Consider the following 16231-nt stretch of genomic DNA (forward strand, 5'->3'; position numbering starts at 1 on the left):
GAATTGCTGCCAGCGTATTAGGCCATGGGGTGAAACATATCACTAAAAATGCATTTCCTTCATTCACACCTGGATCTTTTCATAGAATATTTTGAAGCAGTTTCAAATTAGCATAGGGAACGGTTCCATGAAGATATCACTGAAGGAGAGGAGATTTTCCGACAACTTGAATGCGGGCATGTTGGTATGTATATTAGGCCTACTGCTGGTTTTTGTTTGAGAAACTTCTACCTCAGTTTATGAAGGGAAATCAAATACCAAACTACTTTTGTCATTCATCGTTCTTCACATTTGTTATTTTTCTCTTTATTGATGCGCGTGTGGTATTGGTATGGCGCCAGCGTGGTAGCGTGTCTTCTGAACTGTTGGCACAAATTTTCATTATTTTTTCTATCCCGTGTTCTCAAATATTTTTATTATTGCTATTATTAGCTATTGATATATTTTCCCATCATTCTTGGATATTTCGGGTAAGGGAAGATGGAATGGGAGCTAACAAATGAAGAAAATAAATGAAAAATTGCGAGAAAAAGGAAAGGTTGATAATTCTAATGCGTTTTTAAAATCGATAACGGAAACTAATCCCCCCCTAATCTACGTTCTTATTCCTTAATTATCATATTTTAGAACTTTTCCCCTCTCAAAAAGCTAATAAGAAACATAAATGTTAATATTATCCTTTTCATTCTTAAAAATTATTGCAAAAGAGATGAAAATCAGATGGGGGCTGCCCCCCAAAAATGGTGGGTGATGGAGGAAAACGGATGTCATATTCAGACTCAAGAGGTTATTTTGCATCAGAATCAGCAGAAATGGTACGAGGGCTCGAGAAAAAATATTTTTTGCCGTCCAGTGTAATTGGTGGAGGGGTTGAGTAAACATTTCTAGGTATGCTTGAAATGAATTATATCGAAATATGAAGACCATAAGGACATACTGCAAAATGAATGTCCGGGCATCGTGTTAAGTATTCTGATAGCTGCTGCTGCTGTTCTGTTGAAAGGCGAAAACGCTTTGTTGAGAACAACATACGCCATGCTGATAAAGCTTTCATTTCCGTCCGCACCAGGGCTATCGCGGCTACGAACATATCTTAGCAAAAACATGCGATTAACTCTGTGCATTACCGCAGCTCTCTGTAAAGAAATCTTTCGTTACACTTCTTTGTAACCGTATTCTTGGTGTAATATGCCAAAATGTCCTCTTTAAGTCTTTTTTGTGCATATTTTGGTCATCTAAAACAAAAAATAACTTTTACTTGTGTCACAGCCATACCCAGGAAACATGTCATAACCGTACCCGTACCACTCTTTCGCAAAACAAACAATCACCATGTTGATAAGAAGAAGTCGCTGCTAGTGAAGCAAGAATGTCTATTTTATATAAAGGAAAAACGCTAAACTATCTATCTATATTCACCTAACACAAATCATCAAAAGAAATCGAATAAAATATTTACTTATGAGTGTAGATTACCAATATGCTTGCTAGCATTTACGTCGTGCGATGGCCGACACAATACTGTGACATAAGTAATAATGTGCAAGCTGCTCCTCTATCCCCTTCATAATCCTCTTTTACCAATAATTTGCTAATGGGACGACTGTCACTACCGCACCCAGGCACAACCGTACCCAGTCTACCCTATCGCAATAAATATTTCGTAAAAATCATTAGACACCGTATATTTTATGTTAAAATTAATTAATACATACTGGTCTGGTAATATGTTCTAATATAAATATTCATCTTGCCCACCATCCCCACCCTGAAGTCCTAAAATAGAGGTCTTACCACAACTTATTATATTGGTATCCTCAATGTTTCTTTACTTTCTTTCACTTCACGGTTTATTTTGCACTTCAACTACTTTACCTATAAAATCTACTACTATTCTGTACTAATAAAATTTTCATTTGTTTAAATTGACAAGAGATCTCAAATAATACGGCAAGAGTTTCATCAACATCCTTCAAATTTTCGTAATGGATTCTAACTGGTAATCTTGCGAGCCTATTTTGTCCAATATTTTGAAATAAATGCCTTGATGCACTATTGTATTATGCAGTTCCTCTTTTTTCTGTATTGTCTAAAATCTTTTCATCTCTAAATTCAATTTGTTAACTTTTTCCTTCAATGTGAAATTGTTCTGTATCAATTATTTTTTATTCATTTATCCACTGGAACGTAGATACGGCAGGAGTTTTAAGTGAAAACGAAAATTCCCCGTGGCAATACCCAATTTTCAGAGAAAACCATAAAAGGAATGATAAATCGCAGGCTTCTGTTGAAGATGAACAACAGAAAAAATAAACGCGTACTTTAAGCTTTACAAGCAGATGCTTTTTTCACCCACTGTGATTGCATCGTCTCCATTGAATTTATGTGGCCATTTCTAAAACTCCGTATTTCATTTTTACTTCTAAATATTGCTTGAGGTATTCTTCCAATCGTGGTATAACTGCAAGAACATTGCATTGCAATCCAGTTTTAAGCGAACCTGAAAATTTCAACCCTCTTGTTAATCAGGAAGTGCTCAAAATTTGAGTTTCAAAATGTTTCCCGGAAGGACAAAGAAGAGAGCGAGTAAAATAAAAATAAAACATGGCATTAAAATAACGACAAAGAAAGAACTAATTACTCCAGTTTAGGAATCTGTAATTAACTTTCCGATAAGTGAAATGAAGTTTGCATCTGGTTTTCGTCTTCGAATGTGGAAATTTGCTTTGAAACATGAACATTTTGAAAACAATAAAATAAATTACGAATATTTAACTTCAAAATTGTATAGAAGAAAACAAAAACACTGTAAAAAACACAAACAAATTCAATACTTTTTTGTACAGACTTCCAAATCATCTAAATTGCTGATTCTTTACATTTGTGGCACTTTCGCGCTATTTTGGCCACACTGACTTTTTACACAGCTTACAAAAACTAAAAGTTCTGTTTTTATTGTATTTTATCTTTACTTGACAGTTTCTAGTCCGTTTTGGTTCAGTTTCGGGCGATTTATTAGAGTTGTCACTAATGACAACATGACGGCGAAGAAGGCTTAGACCAAGAACGCATTTTGTCGGTTTGCTCTGATAAACGGTAACTGTAACGTTACACTTTTTGTACAATTTATTTAAATGCAACTATTCCTGAGAAGCTTTTATTCCAGCTGAGATATCCTTCTTTATCTTATTCACGGTACCCAAAGGCTTGTACCCTTTATTTATAGAAAAACCAAGCAAAGTGATGTGAAATTGGCCTGTAGTGATATTTCTGCCTTTGATCAAGAAGGGCCGCATAATTTTCAATACATCATGATCTGTAAAGCGATCGCCAGCTTGATGAGAGTCGTCCTTGCCAAGGTAATGAAATCCGTTTATCAAATAATTACTATCCTTATCCCCTGCAGACCAGTATTTTTGCCCATATATATCACGCTTTGATGCCATGAACTGCGTGAATGAGCATCTAGCTTTGTTTGGAAACAGCTGTTTGTCAGAGGTTATTTGTGGCCCAGGCTATGCTTCCAAAGCATGGTCATCTCCTTCTCACGTAGGATCTTGAACGAGAAGGCGTCGTCACTTTGAAGCCTGACCAGCACCCCTTCCACGTCGGCAAACAGCCTCACGACTACGCATAAATTTCTTCTGTCCGATAGCGCTGATCCAGGTTCGTCTAAAACACAATGATGAACGCATCGCTTATACCGTACGTAGCAGATACAAATACTCAATCGTGTGTAGGTACTTACATATTACGATCTTTGTTAGAGGAAAACGGATACAGTAGTAAGGACATCAGGAAGAGAATAGCATTAGCGAAGGAGGCGTTCATGAACAGGAAGGAGCTTCTGAGAGGATCGTTGTGTAAGAGTTTAAAGAAAAGGCTGGTGAAGAGTTTGATTTGGAGTGTAGCTCTCTACGGTGCGGAAACGTGGACACTGAGGAAAGGAGACGAGAGAAGATTGGAGGCATTCGAGATGTGGGTATGGAGAAGAATGGAGAGGGTGAAATGGACGGAGAGGAAAAGGAACGACGAAGTGCTGGATATGGTTGGCGAGGAGAGGCAGCTTTTAGATGAGATACGCAGGAGACAGAAGGTATGGATGGAGTTAGTGCTTAGTGGTGAGGGGATGTTGAAAATGGTGCTAGAGGGTAGAATGTTAGGGAAACGAGGGAGGGGAAGGAGAAGAATAGGATTTTTTAGATAGATTGAAAGAGAGTAGGCCTTACATTGAATTAAAGAAGTCAGTGCTGGAAGGAAAGGGAGGCTCCCAGATCACTTCTTGCGTGCTCCATGGAAACCTACCTTGATCGGTAGAATACTATAATCATCATCATCATCACGCTTTGATGCCATGAACTGCGTGAATGAGCATCTAGCTTTGTTTGGAAACAGCTGTTTGTCAAAGGTTATTTGTGGCCCAGGCTATGCTTCCAAAGCATGGTCATCTCCTTCTCACGTAGGATCTTGAACGAGAAGGCGTCGTCACTTTGAAGCCTGACCAGCACCCCTTCCACGTCGGCAAACAGCCTCACGACTACGCATAAATTTCTTCTGTCCGATAGCGCTGATCCAGGTTCGTCTAAAACACAATGATGAACGCATCGCTAATACCGTACGTAGCAGATACAAATACTCAATCGTGTGTAGGCACTTACATTATACGATCTTTATCTTTCGTAACTGAAGTATTACAATGCCCTAACCATAGTCTGGACCATACATAACCATTGACGAACAGCTGTTTCCAAACAAATTTAGATGTCCATTCACCGCAATTCATGGCATCAAAGGCAGGAATATCATTTAGTATTGCAATAATTTTCTCTGGCGTACACGTCCATACAGTGACAAAATTAAGATCAAACTGCTGATGCAAATCAAGAAGCACGTCTCGACTGGTCGTGACACGCTGGTGTGTCAAACTCTGCGCTGGGAAGCTGAACACAAACTCTCGGCAGAAGCCAATTGCATTGTTGCGCACTTCACTACACTAATGTTTCACGGCAAATGAGTGTCGTCGCGGTAAAATTTGGCTCGTTTCAAGGAAAATCATTCTCAAATAGAGCGGAATATACTTATCTCATGAGCTAATAAATTTTCGAAAAAATTATAAACAGCTGATATTTATTAATATTATGTAAAACATAAACAATCATGAAGGTAATATAATATTCTAAAATAATAATTTGGCAAGTTATATTCAAACTGCATCCCACGAAACACCTAAGCCGAACGAATAAATGATAAAATATACTGGGTGTCAAAATGACACCCTCCGGCATTCAAGGTAAATTTGATCTTTTAGGCCGGAAAAAAGAGAGGGGGTGTCCCTAAAACTGTCGTCTTATTGAGCCTTAAAAATGATTGAAAGTCACGAAATATTTCATTCTACAGCAATCTTTGAAGTCCAGCTTTGAAAAAAATGTTCGCGTAGGGTGTCAAAATGACACCCTTCGGCATTCTAGTGTTAAAGGGCTGAAAGTGACCAATACTTCGGTGTCCTCTATATCTACATCTACATAATACCCTGCGAGCCACCTCTAGGGTGTTTGACAGGGGGTGATCAATCAACAGCATTCAGCATGAAAGAGGACCGCCACATTCACACCGTGCGGTCGTGGAAATATATAACGCATACCAGCAAAATATACATGCATATTCATGCGAAGACAAAACTTGCCAATGGTTAGTAATTCCTAAAGGAAATCCATGCAGAGTTAGAACTATAGAAAAAAAACAACGAGTCATCTTAGCATCTAAAGACTCATCTTTTGCGGTCTATTTCCTTTTTTTTCTTCTCATGATCACATCTACAATAGTACGACGGTACACGAAGGATATATTTCGCGTCGTCTGAGAAAATATCTCCTTCAATTTACTAAGTAAATTCAGCCTATACTTCGATCTTCGCTCCTGTAAAGATTCCCATCCTAACTCGTGTAATGAACTGGAAACGCTGCACTTTTTGTCGTAACAACTCATCACCTATCAAGCCGTCCTGTCCTGTACTCGATTGATTTCAGCTATCAGTCCGGCTTCATACGGGTACCACACACTACAGCATCGTTATGACTGGAGTCTGACTACAATAAAAGCCTCTAGGAGAGGGTGTCAAACACGGTCAAACCTCTTTAATTCTTGCACAACTAACGCTGGTAATAAATTACTTCCAATACATTTCTTGCCCTGGGAGTCGAAAGACGGAAATATCAGTCGTAGAAATTCCTGGCAGTTTTTGTTTTTTGTTGTTCAATGCGTTTTTATCGAACAATTTTTCTTCCTCCCATATTCTTTCTTACTGAGACAACTGCATGACAAAATAGAGCAATGGGAGGTTTACAAACTTTTCGTCCTTCTTTCGTCACTTCATCCTGGCAGAACGTTTTCCGATAATATGGGTTTCCATGCTCTTTCCCTCTTTTATGACGGTCGCGGGTTTGGGAACTCCTAGTTTAGGAGCTCAACACAGCTGGGCATAAGCCTCGTTCGAATTACAATTGTTCCAGCGATCGCTGGAACTAACGAGTATTCACACTACGATAGTTAAAACTGTAATGCGTATGTGCCGCGCGGGGTTTAGGAAAAGGACCGCCGCGGACACAGAAGACAAGCCTAATGCATCTCCTTTTGAGCCCAGGCCCTTCCTCGAACTGAACGACCCTTTTCTGTCCCCTCCGGGCGGTCATTCACTGCTTTTTTTGGCATTTTTTCCAAAAAATAGTCGTAGCTTACCTGATATACCTGACGTTAGACATGAATTCTTCATTTTTCGCTTATCACATGGAAATTTCAATCGGAGTTCAAGCGTTAATCTGATTCTCCGATTGAAATTTTCATGTGATAACCGAAAAATGAAGAATTCATGTCTAACGTCAGGTATATCAGGTAAGCTATGAATATTTTTTGGGAAAAAACGCCAAAAAAGCAATGGATGACCGCGCGGAGGGGAAAGAAAAGGATCTTTCAGTTCGAGGAAGGGCCGAATCTGCCGATTTGGAATAGAAATAGTCTAAATCCGTCAATATGATCGTAAAAACTTCACTTAAAATTTCTTCACGCTCAGAAAAACACAAGGAATTCATTTTTTACATGAAAGAATTGCCGTCCCGCTGAGTTGGGTCCCAGCCTTAGGATGGGTGCGAACTTCTGCTTCTTTTCCACGCGAGTACAGGGAGTGCAATAAATTTTCAAGGGACTCCTAGTGTGGAAGAATTTCCCTCCACGAGATTCGGTGCCAAAGTGTACACAAATATTCCCAAATTTTAATTGGTTCTGAAAATATTAATATAATATTCATTAACATTATTTGAACTTATTTTATAATATACATGCAATTTTATCCATATCGCAACCACAAAAGGATTCATTTCCCTTCAAAACATCTAAAATCATACTCCTCTGCAAAGTCACTTGGATGCTAAAATTCATTGCATTAAAGGTAATTTATCTGGAGAGAAAGGAAAAAAATATTGAACATTATATTTTACAGTCCCATAAACTTAATTAATTAAATGGTCATCTTTTTGCAAACCATGCACGTCTCCTCAACCTTCCATTCTCAAATAAGCATACTCCTTCCCCGGATCCTTCCCTTCCGAAATATTGGCCCATCTCAATTCCAATACTTGGTTTATTCTTCTGTAGCCGCTCACTTCTCGCGTTGGAAACCCCAACCTCTTCCCACCTTCCTTACTCCTTCCTCCCCCCTTTTCGTCTCTCCTTAACCCCTTGGATATTCCCTCTCATTATCCCTAGACGCCCCAGACTCTTGACCACTTCACAATATCTCTTTAACTATGTCTTTACCTGATGGCCAAACCTTCTCAAACAACTCCTTGACCCTTTGTTTAACAGTGGAAAACCCCAGCATGTGCCGTATAATCCCTCAATAGAGTCACAAAAACAAACGATCTCCCACCTCTACTTGCGCGGGAGAAATCCCGCTCGGAATTTTCCAGCTTGCTACCTCATTTGAGTGGCCAATGACCTTTCCTTTTCTTTCCCTCCATTCCCTCTTCCCTAGAATTTTAATAGGTTAATTGGCTTCCTCCCCAGCCCCTCTTCGCCTTTGAGTGAGTGAGATGGCAGATCCGAAACTATATTCCACTATATGGTACGAAACTATCGCGTCTTTATGGATCGGCGGTTTTTTTTCCGTAAAATGACATTTCGGATTTGAGGAGGTTTCATGCCATCCCATTTCTTGCAATTTTGGTTTAGTGCTTTTTCGGTTTAGTGCCTTAATGTGACAGCGGTCCGAAACTATTGAAATTTCATACTTTCAACTGCTTTTTCGTATCGGATCACATTCCTGGTGATGTGAGAGAATGATTATCCGCGAGAACCTTCTTAATGAATGTCCTGTAAAAATCGTTCGTACAGAGAGAACCAAAGAATCTCTTGGGGCTCAGTCAAGCATCCATTCTAGGGGGAGAACTCCACCGTTTTGAAAGGTTAACGGACACCTCCAAGTAAGGGCACTTTCCATGATCGGGAAGTTTTCTCGGTCCGAGCAGAATAACATCGAACGCAATGGAACTTACGTCTCCAAATAATTTCAATGACGGACAAAGTCAGGAGAAGATCTTAATTTTCGCCGCAATTGCCTTTAACAATGCACACCTTCCATTTAAGGATTCTTTTTTAGGTCCAAGCGGCAGAATGTAGAACTATGAAACTACCGCTTCCAAACAGCAGACATTCTGAATAACGGAGGCGGAGGAATAGCAGAGCGGAAAGCAGAAAATGTGTATTTCTTCTCCAAAAACGTACAATAACGGACACTCTTAATGATGGAGGGGGACAGCAGGTTATGTATATTTTTGTCCCAATATTCTATTGTATTGCTTACCTCCAAATGGTGGACAATTGCAATTAGCAGACACCTCTCATTACCAGAGTTTTTAATGCCCGATGGTAAAGTATCCCACGGAAAGTTAATGATAAAACTGAAATCTTATGGTCTAGACGAAGATGTCATTTCCTGGATTAGAGAATTTTTGAGCGACCGCGTCCAAAGAATAGTATTAGACGGTGCAGTCTCCAATGAGGTAAGAGTCACTTCTGGCGTTCCTCAGGGTAGTGTCATTGGCCCACTCCTATTCCTTCTTTATATAAACGACATTGGCGAAGTAGTGCAGAGTAAGTTACGATTATTTGCAGACGACGCTGTAGTTTACAGAGAAATCCGTTCCTGCAAAGATATGGATGAACTAAAGAATGACCTTGCTGCTATCCAAGCTTGGTGCGATGCTTGGCAGTTAGAATTAAATTTAGAAAATTGCGTCGTAATGAATTTCTGGAAGAAGAATAACTCCCTACAGCGTAACTATATCATTCGGGGTATCCAGTTAAAGGCAGTTGAATCCGTGAAATATCTAGGGGTTAGACTCAATAATGATCTATCGTGGAATAAACATATTCGAGAAATAATCGGTCAAGCTAATCGTAAAATGGGTTTTGTTAAAAGAATATTAGGAAAGTGCGACGACAAAATGAGAGAAATTAGCTACTTTTCCCTCGTTAGACCACATTTGGAATACGCTGCCAGTGTTTGGGACCCTCATGAAAAAGGCTTAATGACAGAGTTAGAACGCGTGCAAAGAAGAGCTGCCAGGTATGTGAAAGGTCGTTACGATAGTCTTGTTAGTGTAACTGACCTCTTAGATAAACTCGGATGGGAATCTCTGTCGGACCGTAGATTGAAAAATAGACTAAACCTTTTAGATAAATTCAAGAGCAGTGTCTTTTCTGACGAAGTTAACCATATCTTGCGGACGCCAACGTACTACGGAAGATCAGATCATATAAGTAAAATAAGAGAGATAGATTGCAGAACAGACAGATTCCGAATGTCATTTTTTCCACGATCGATAAGAGATTATAACGGCAGCAATAGACCTCGTAAATAGATTGCATGACTTGTAGTGTAGCCTACTAACCTATGTAAAACTTAAAGCATGTTTCTGAATCTCTATTCTATATTCTATTTCTAACAGCATATAGTAGTATATTTTGTTATTATACGGGACGTTTTTTGGACGGTGTGGTGTGCATGTGGGAGTCCAAATGCATGCTGCATGCTGGTGATTGATCACCCCCTGCCAAACACCCTAGAGGTGGCTCGCAGGGTATTATGTAGATGTAGATGTAGATGGTAGTAGTTAGAACCTTATGGAACTTATACATCTAAGTAGTGGCCTCTTGTTATAATGAACGCATAAAATGCTCAATTTTACCACAGTAAACATCACGGTATTTCCAAAGATCAAATAAAGATGAGAGAAATCATGAGTCAAAGACTGTCGAATCACCACGTAAAAGAGTAAAATTCATTTCCATCATCAAAATTTCAAATGACGTAAGCCTAAGACTACGGTATTTACCTTCGCCTCCTCGGCTGGCCCTCGAAGCGAACGCAACGTAATCGGTGCAGCTCCGAGTAGAACCTGTCCAGGTCATCACCAAACTGACTCCTTGAGTTCATGGCATAGCAGAGGCTCCAGATAGATCTGAAAACAGACGTTCAATTCATTAGCACACTTATGATCGCTAATTAAATATCATATCTCCATCATGTGAATGGCTGTCAATAGAGCTTACTCAAAATAATTCTATCAAGCTTAAAAGTTTCGGCATTTTAAAGGCAGCTCAGGCTCGTATACTAAATTCACCACAGTGAAACAATATATCAAATTCCTAAAACCATATGCCTATGAATTCCTGTTTCAATGATAATCAATTGCAATTGAATATTAATATTTCTCGTCTTTTTTTATTTTCTTCTGATAATTGTTCACCACTTCTAATAACCCCGTCAGCACATATCTGGCCACATTTTCGATAAAGCTGATATTTTGAGGATGACTTATCTCCAATGTTCATTCACCCTTTTTTCCACGATTTCACGTGTTTGGGAAGGAGCTCTCATAGTACCATATCGCCCCAATTGACCTCATAACGTCCTCCATTACCGTTGATGACGCTAGTAGCTTAGTGTTTACCTATGTATTGTTGCTTGTAGTGGTAATTGTGCGTAAAAACCGTAGATTATTTGTTTATGCATTAATAGTTAGAGTGATAAGGCTACCTAAAAATCTTTGTTGTGGCCTTAATGGATTTTGAATGTGTGCTTTTAAAACCATACGTAATGTACTTCAACCGTATATGATATGATGTTATAAGGCTAAAATGGACTTGAATATGGGCTATTTATGCGATTATTTTTTAAGAATAAATAAAAGAATTCATGTACAACAGTTTTTTCGGTATAACTTTACCCATTCCAATTAATGCTTCCATAAGTTGGCTAACTTTTGCCCATTCTGAAGGTGTACTATCATTTCTCTCTAAACCTCAGAGTTCTGGGGAACCATTGCGTATACGGAAAGCATTTGTCTCACACAGGTTGGCAAAATAGTGAACGCAACACTTTTCGCTGCTCATAAACTTCTTACTTCTATGATTTTCCATCAGAACTCTGCTGGTATTTGGGTAAGAAAATAATACTGGCAAAATGCTTGCAGGTAACAGTTTCCAAAAAATCAATAGCAACTGATTCACTCTATTCTACATCTACATCTACATAATACCCTGCGAGCCACCTATAGGGTGTTTGGCAGGGGGTGACCAATCACCAACATGCAGCATGCAAGAGGACCGCCACATGCACACCTCACAGTCAAAGAAATATTACGCACACTAGAAAAATATACATGCTTATTCATAAAAAAATTGCTAATTGTTAGTAATTCCTAGAGCAAATACATGCAAGGTTAGAACTACGAAAAAACATGCAATGGGTGATCCTAGCGAGCGTTGCCATTAATCCTTTCAATTGAGACAACATTGCTATCCTTAATAGTACGAGGGAAGAATGACATTTTAAATCTCTCTGTTTTTCAGTCTATTTCTTTTATTTTATTCTCATGATCACGTCTACTATAGTACGATGGTAAACGAAGGATATGCTTCACGTCATCTGAGAAAATATTATCTTCGAGTTTCCTAAGTAAGTTAAGCCTATACTTCGATCTACGCTCCTGTAAAGATTCCCATCCTAATTTGTTTAACATACTTGAAACGCTGCACTTTTTGTCGTAACAACTCATCACAAATCTGGCCGCCCTGCGCTGTACTCGATTAATTTCACCTATTAGTCCTACCTCGTAAGGGTCCCACACGCTAGCAGCATATTCCAAGTGAGGCTTCACTATTCGGCCATGACACCTTATTTAGGATTTTCTTTCGTAGGTCACTACTTTGCATACAAGTTGTCTGGACTGTAAAAAATTACGCAATACATATTGCTACATTTTTGCTGGCTAAATTCAGCCTATACAATTCTATTCAATGCATAAAATTGCATAAAATGTGTAAAAAGTACACACAATTGCATACATATTTTATACAACCCCTATACAAGCTGTAGACAATTTGTTAAAAATTTGTAATTCCATTCAACCATTTTGTATATAACTCTTATACAAAGTGTACAGAAACCGTAAACCAAATTTATAGAACATGTGTAAATAATTAATATCAAAGTAGCTAAAAGCCTCTCTCCTTACTTAGGGAGCAGTTTCAGTGATTCAAAGTTGAGTAATCCCTTCCTGAACGAATTCCTAAACTCCCCTCCCAACAGCGACCTGAAAAGAGAAGAAAGATGTGTGAGTTGATTTGCTAATTTTTTGGTCCTATTATCAAGCAGTCAGAGTAAAAATCGTAAAGGGAAAGGAGTATCTTATGCAAAAAGAAAGAATCCACACATGCTACGGTTAATAACCCTATTGGAATCAACTTAAAGTATGTGCTCTGATTACTCTAGCATCAGGGTCGAATCATAGGGGAGGCCAAATGGACCATGACTCACTCACCAACTCAGGGTCACTCACCCAGCAGTGGGCTCCCTTCAATATAGAGATAAATCTTACAAAATCGGAAAAAGAGGATATATCGTGTTTATGGGATTTCGAAGTGAATCTGGGCGGTATTTGGTGAGCATGTATTCATCAACATTGACGTCAATAGAGAGTTGACGCTGAAGATAAAAATACACTTTATTCGTTTGCGTTGTTAATGTAGCTGAGAACACAACCACTGGCACACGGTGTCGTTGAAAACACAAGATGCGCGTGCAGCTCTTTGTGCATTTAGGAAGACGAAGAGCTCAGTTTGGTAAGCGTATTGCAAATTGCAGGACTCTGAAAAAGTGGATTTCACACCGAAATGGACCCCAGGCCACCCACTCCCTAAATCCAGCAATGTCTAGCACTTCATACTGTAACCGATGCCGCTTGGCGCGGTTCATGGGCGTCTAAATCGGCGTTTACGAGGTAGGGAAGGCTTATGTAATTTTGTGTGAATGTGTGCGTGTGTATGTGAAGCGTTAATGACCCAGGTGCCGTATTTTTCCATCCCCCTCCCACGATTCTTCCGCCTACTTTAAGAGCGGAATTTTTCTATGTGTACGTGACAAGCAGTAAGTTTACCCCACCCCACAGCGAGAGAAGATCACCTGCACATAGCAAACGGAAAGTGATGTAATCCATTACCCCCACTCTCCACCAATTTTGGCGAAAACTCCCCCTCCCCTCTTGAAGAGTCGGAGAAAACCAGCCATCTCGTATCTCCCATCCTTACCCCAACCCACAGAAAGTGACCCACGGGGCTATAAAAGCTGAGTACAGCAGTCGAAAAAGAGACTATTCGGCATGGAGATGCAACCGGAGGCACTGGCGGTCATCTAAGGCATTCCCGTAAACCTGTGGACGTGAGCGAGAGAGAAGTGAGAGGTGGAAGTTGACTTTGAAATTAATTACGGCAGTAGCAAGGAAAGAGGAGACGAGCGGGAGATTTCCAGCTCTCATTATAGGGAAACGTCACTCCACGACGCCCAGTGAAGAGATTCTCTCGTCCTACAGCGAGAGGAAACGCAGCCACGTTGACCGGAGCCAGCCAAGGAAGCCATCTCCATCCGTAACTCAGAGAGAGCGATAAGCACTCTTGTCACCCTTTAACCCACCCCCTGAATTCAGAAGACCCCGAAGAGCCCCATTTCTCCCCACTATTCAAGACAAGAAGAACTGTGAAACATTCCCGTGCATTTTTTATGATTTTTCTGCCCTCCCCTTCATCCCCGCGTGTGTGTGAACAGTTAATTATAGTAATTAGGACAAAATGTGATCATTTGATTTTAGCGTTTGTCATTAATCAACTATTCCGTTTTCTTTCATTTACGCCAACATTTGTTAAAACAGAGTTCCTTATCTTTCATTGTTTGATAATTGTTGTCACGTAGTTTTTAACTGGCCAGTTGCAGTAGTTTTATTTTTATTCAGAAGAATAATTCATTTGCGTGTTTTGTTGTTCATTTCAAAGTTAAATTTTGTATTTAAAGTTTTGTTGAAATTGTAAATTGTCACTTAAGCCTTTGTTATTTCGTGCACGCCAGCCTCCATTCAGCAATTGAAACCCACCCCACACCCACTATTCCCTTTTTGTTTCCCCACCTCCCCTTACTCCCGAACCACGACCCGCTCGCCTAGAGCGAACCCTCCAAAGAATCCTCCTCCACCCCCAAAACCCGACGAAACGGGTTACAGTAGATCGTGATAGCAGTAAAATTACATTCCCACATATGTAAATAATCATTGAATTATCTACTTACGCTCACTCACGCGTTGCTTCAATTCAGATGTTGGTTTGAATGTATGAGTCCAGAGCTCACACCACACTTAGCAACAGGGACAAAATATCACAAATTTATAGTAAGGGTGGCCAGTTCCCTCCCATGAAACAGCTTATTAATTATTAAGCTGAGAATAATAAACGTATGAGAGGGTACCGGTGACATACATACAGTTTGGTCGGATATTCAAAGATATGCTACCATGGTTGTTATTGAGTTATTCTCAACAGTAAATTATCTTCTTTTAATAAATTTTTGGTTCAGTCGCACCATATCCGAATTATTGCGATTTCAATTCGCCAATCGCGGTGCAACCCGGGCGAAAGCGAACCTCCTTAGAGAGGCGGTGTTGTCAAACCGAAAATCGTTTCAAAGCACCAGCCAGACGAAGCGAAAACCACGAATATTACAACAGATGACCCTCAAGTAGGCCTCTTAATATGTTGTCATCCACTGCGTGTTTAAATCGAGTTGCGAAAGTCGCCACTCACGTCGCTGACAGATAATTTGATTCTAGTTTTACGGGGCAATAAGGTATAGTTAGTGGTGTTAAAAGATATTCATGAAAATAATGCTGTAATCTGACATTTTCATAGCTTTCCTATTACTCCTCGCATTAAAAAAAAATGGAATGCAAAAAATTGTATTGCTCTGCACTTATCTCCACACTTCGGACATTAAAAAAAAACGATTAAAATAAGACCGAAGTGGTACGTAAATCAGCCTTCCAAGGAGTGCAATTGGGCCTCCTCTACTCAGTACCCTTGCTGAAAACATTAAACTTAAACTCTCGAACCAATTTCAACAAAGGTGTTTCAGTTGTTCAAGTGGCAAGAGGTCTGCATACACGAGACTCCCTGTCCGAAGATAATTCGATCGAATCATGCATGACTATCCAATTCATTCGAGAGTAAATGTTATCTTTTCACTTTCTCTGGCTGCTTCTTCCAAACCACATTCCATTCGACAACACTGCCTCCCTAAAGAAGTTCGTATTTGCCCGCGCTGCATTGTGATTGGCTAACATCGATATCATCGAACATCTTAATCGAGATAATCTTAGCCCAATCATCCACTAAATTGCATTCCTAGATTACGTTTCAATATCCTCTTTGGCCAAATGGACAAGATTTACACGCCAATATTTAAATAGATCTACATTCACCGAAATATATTAATTGAAATTAACTGAAGTTAGTTGTGAATCATATGAGGAAAAATGTGATCTAATTAATATTAAAAGTATATTTAATGAAGTTGAAAGGCTTAATCAAATAGGCAACCTCGTTTGTAACAAATAACAGTGATAGGCTATTTTTTAAACCGTTTACCCCAAAATTGGATTTTTATTGGATTTTGAAGATTGGTTATACTTACACAATAACGTAGCTTATGATCTCTGCCATCATAGGTCCGCAAACAAAAAGCACTGTTAAGCCAAAATACAGGTAGTTGTTATGGCTGAAGTGTAAATATGCCGTGTGGATATCTGTCAGCATGTCCAACAAATAGAGATGCGGGGCAAGCATCAAGAGGAAA

At 39.5% G+C, this 16231-nt stretch overlaps 1 protein-coding gene across 1 annotated transcript in view; it reads right to left on the reverse strand.

Moving 5' to 3' along the window:
* Positions 1 to 16225, reverse strand: part of LOC124172709 — a 54125-nt gene extending 37900 nt beyond the window's left edge. Inside the window, exons 1-3 of the mRNA XM_046552178.1 lie at positions 16070 to 16225; positions 12573 to 12650; positions 10389 to 10514 (exon numbers count right to left, since the gene is read on the reverse strand). Of these exons, the coding sequence (XP_046408134.1) occupies positions 10389 to 10514; positions 12573 to 12650; positions 16070 to 16221 (356 nt within the window). The 5' untranslated portion in view covers positions 16222 to 16225. The remainder of the gene's footprint in view (positions 1 to 10388; positions 10515 to 12572; positions 12651 to 16069) is intronic.
* Positions 16226 to 16231: the final 6 nt, after the last annotated feature.

Source organism: Ischnura elegans, assembly GCF_921293095.1.
Source record: "Ischnura elegans chromosome 13 unlocalized genomic scaffold, ioIscEleg1.1 SUPER_13_unloc_2, whole genome shotgun sequence".
NCBI lineage: Eukaryota > Metazoa > Arthropoda > Insecta > Odonata > Coenagrionidae > Ischnura > Ischnura elegans.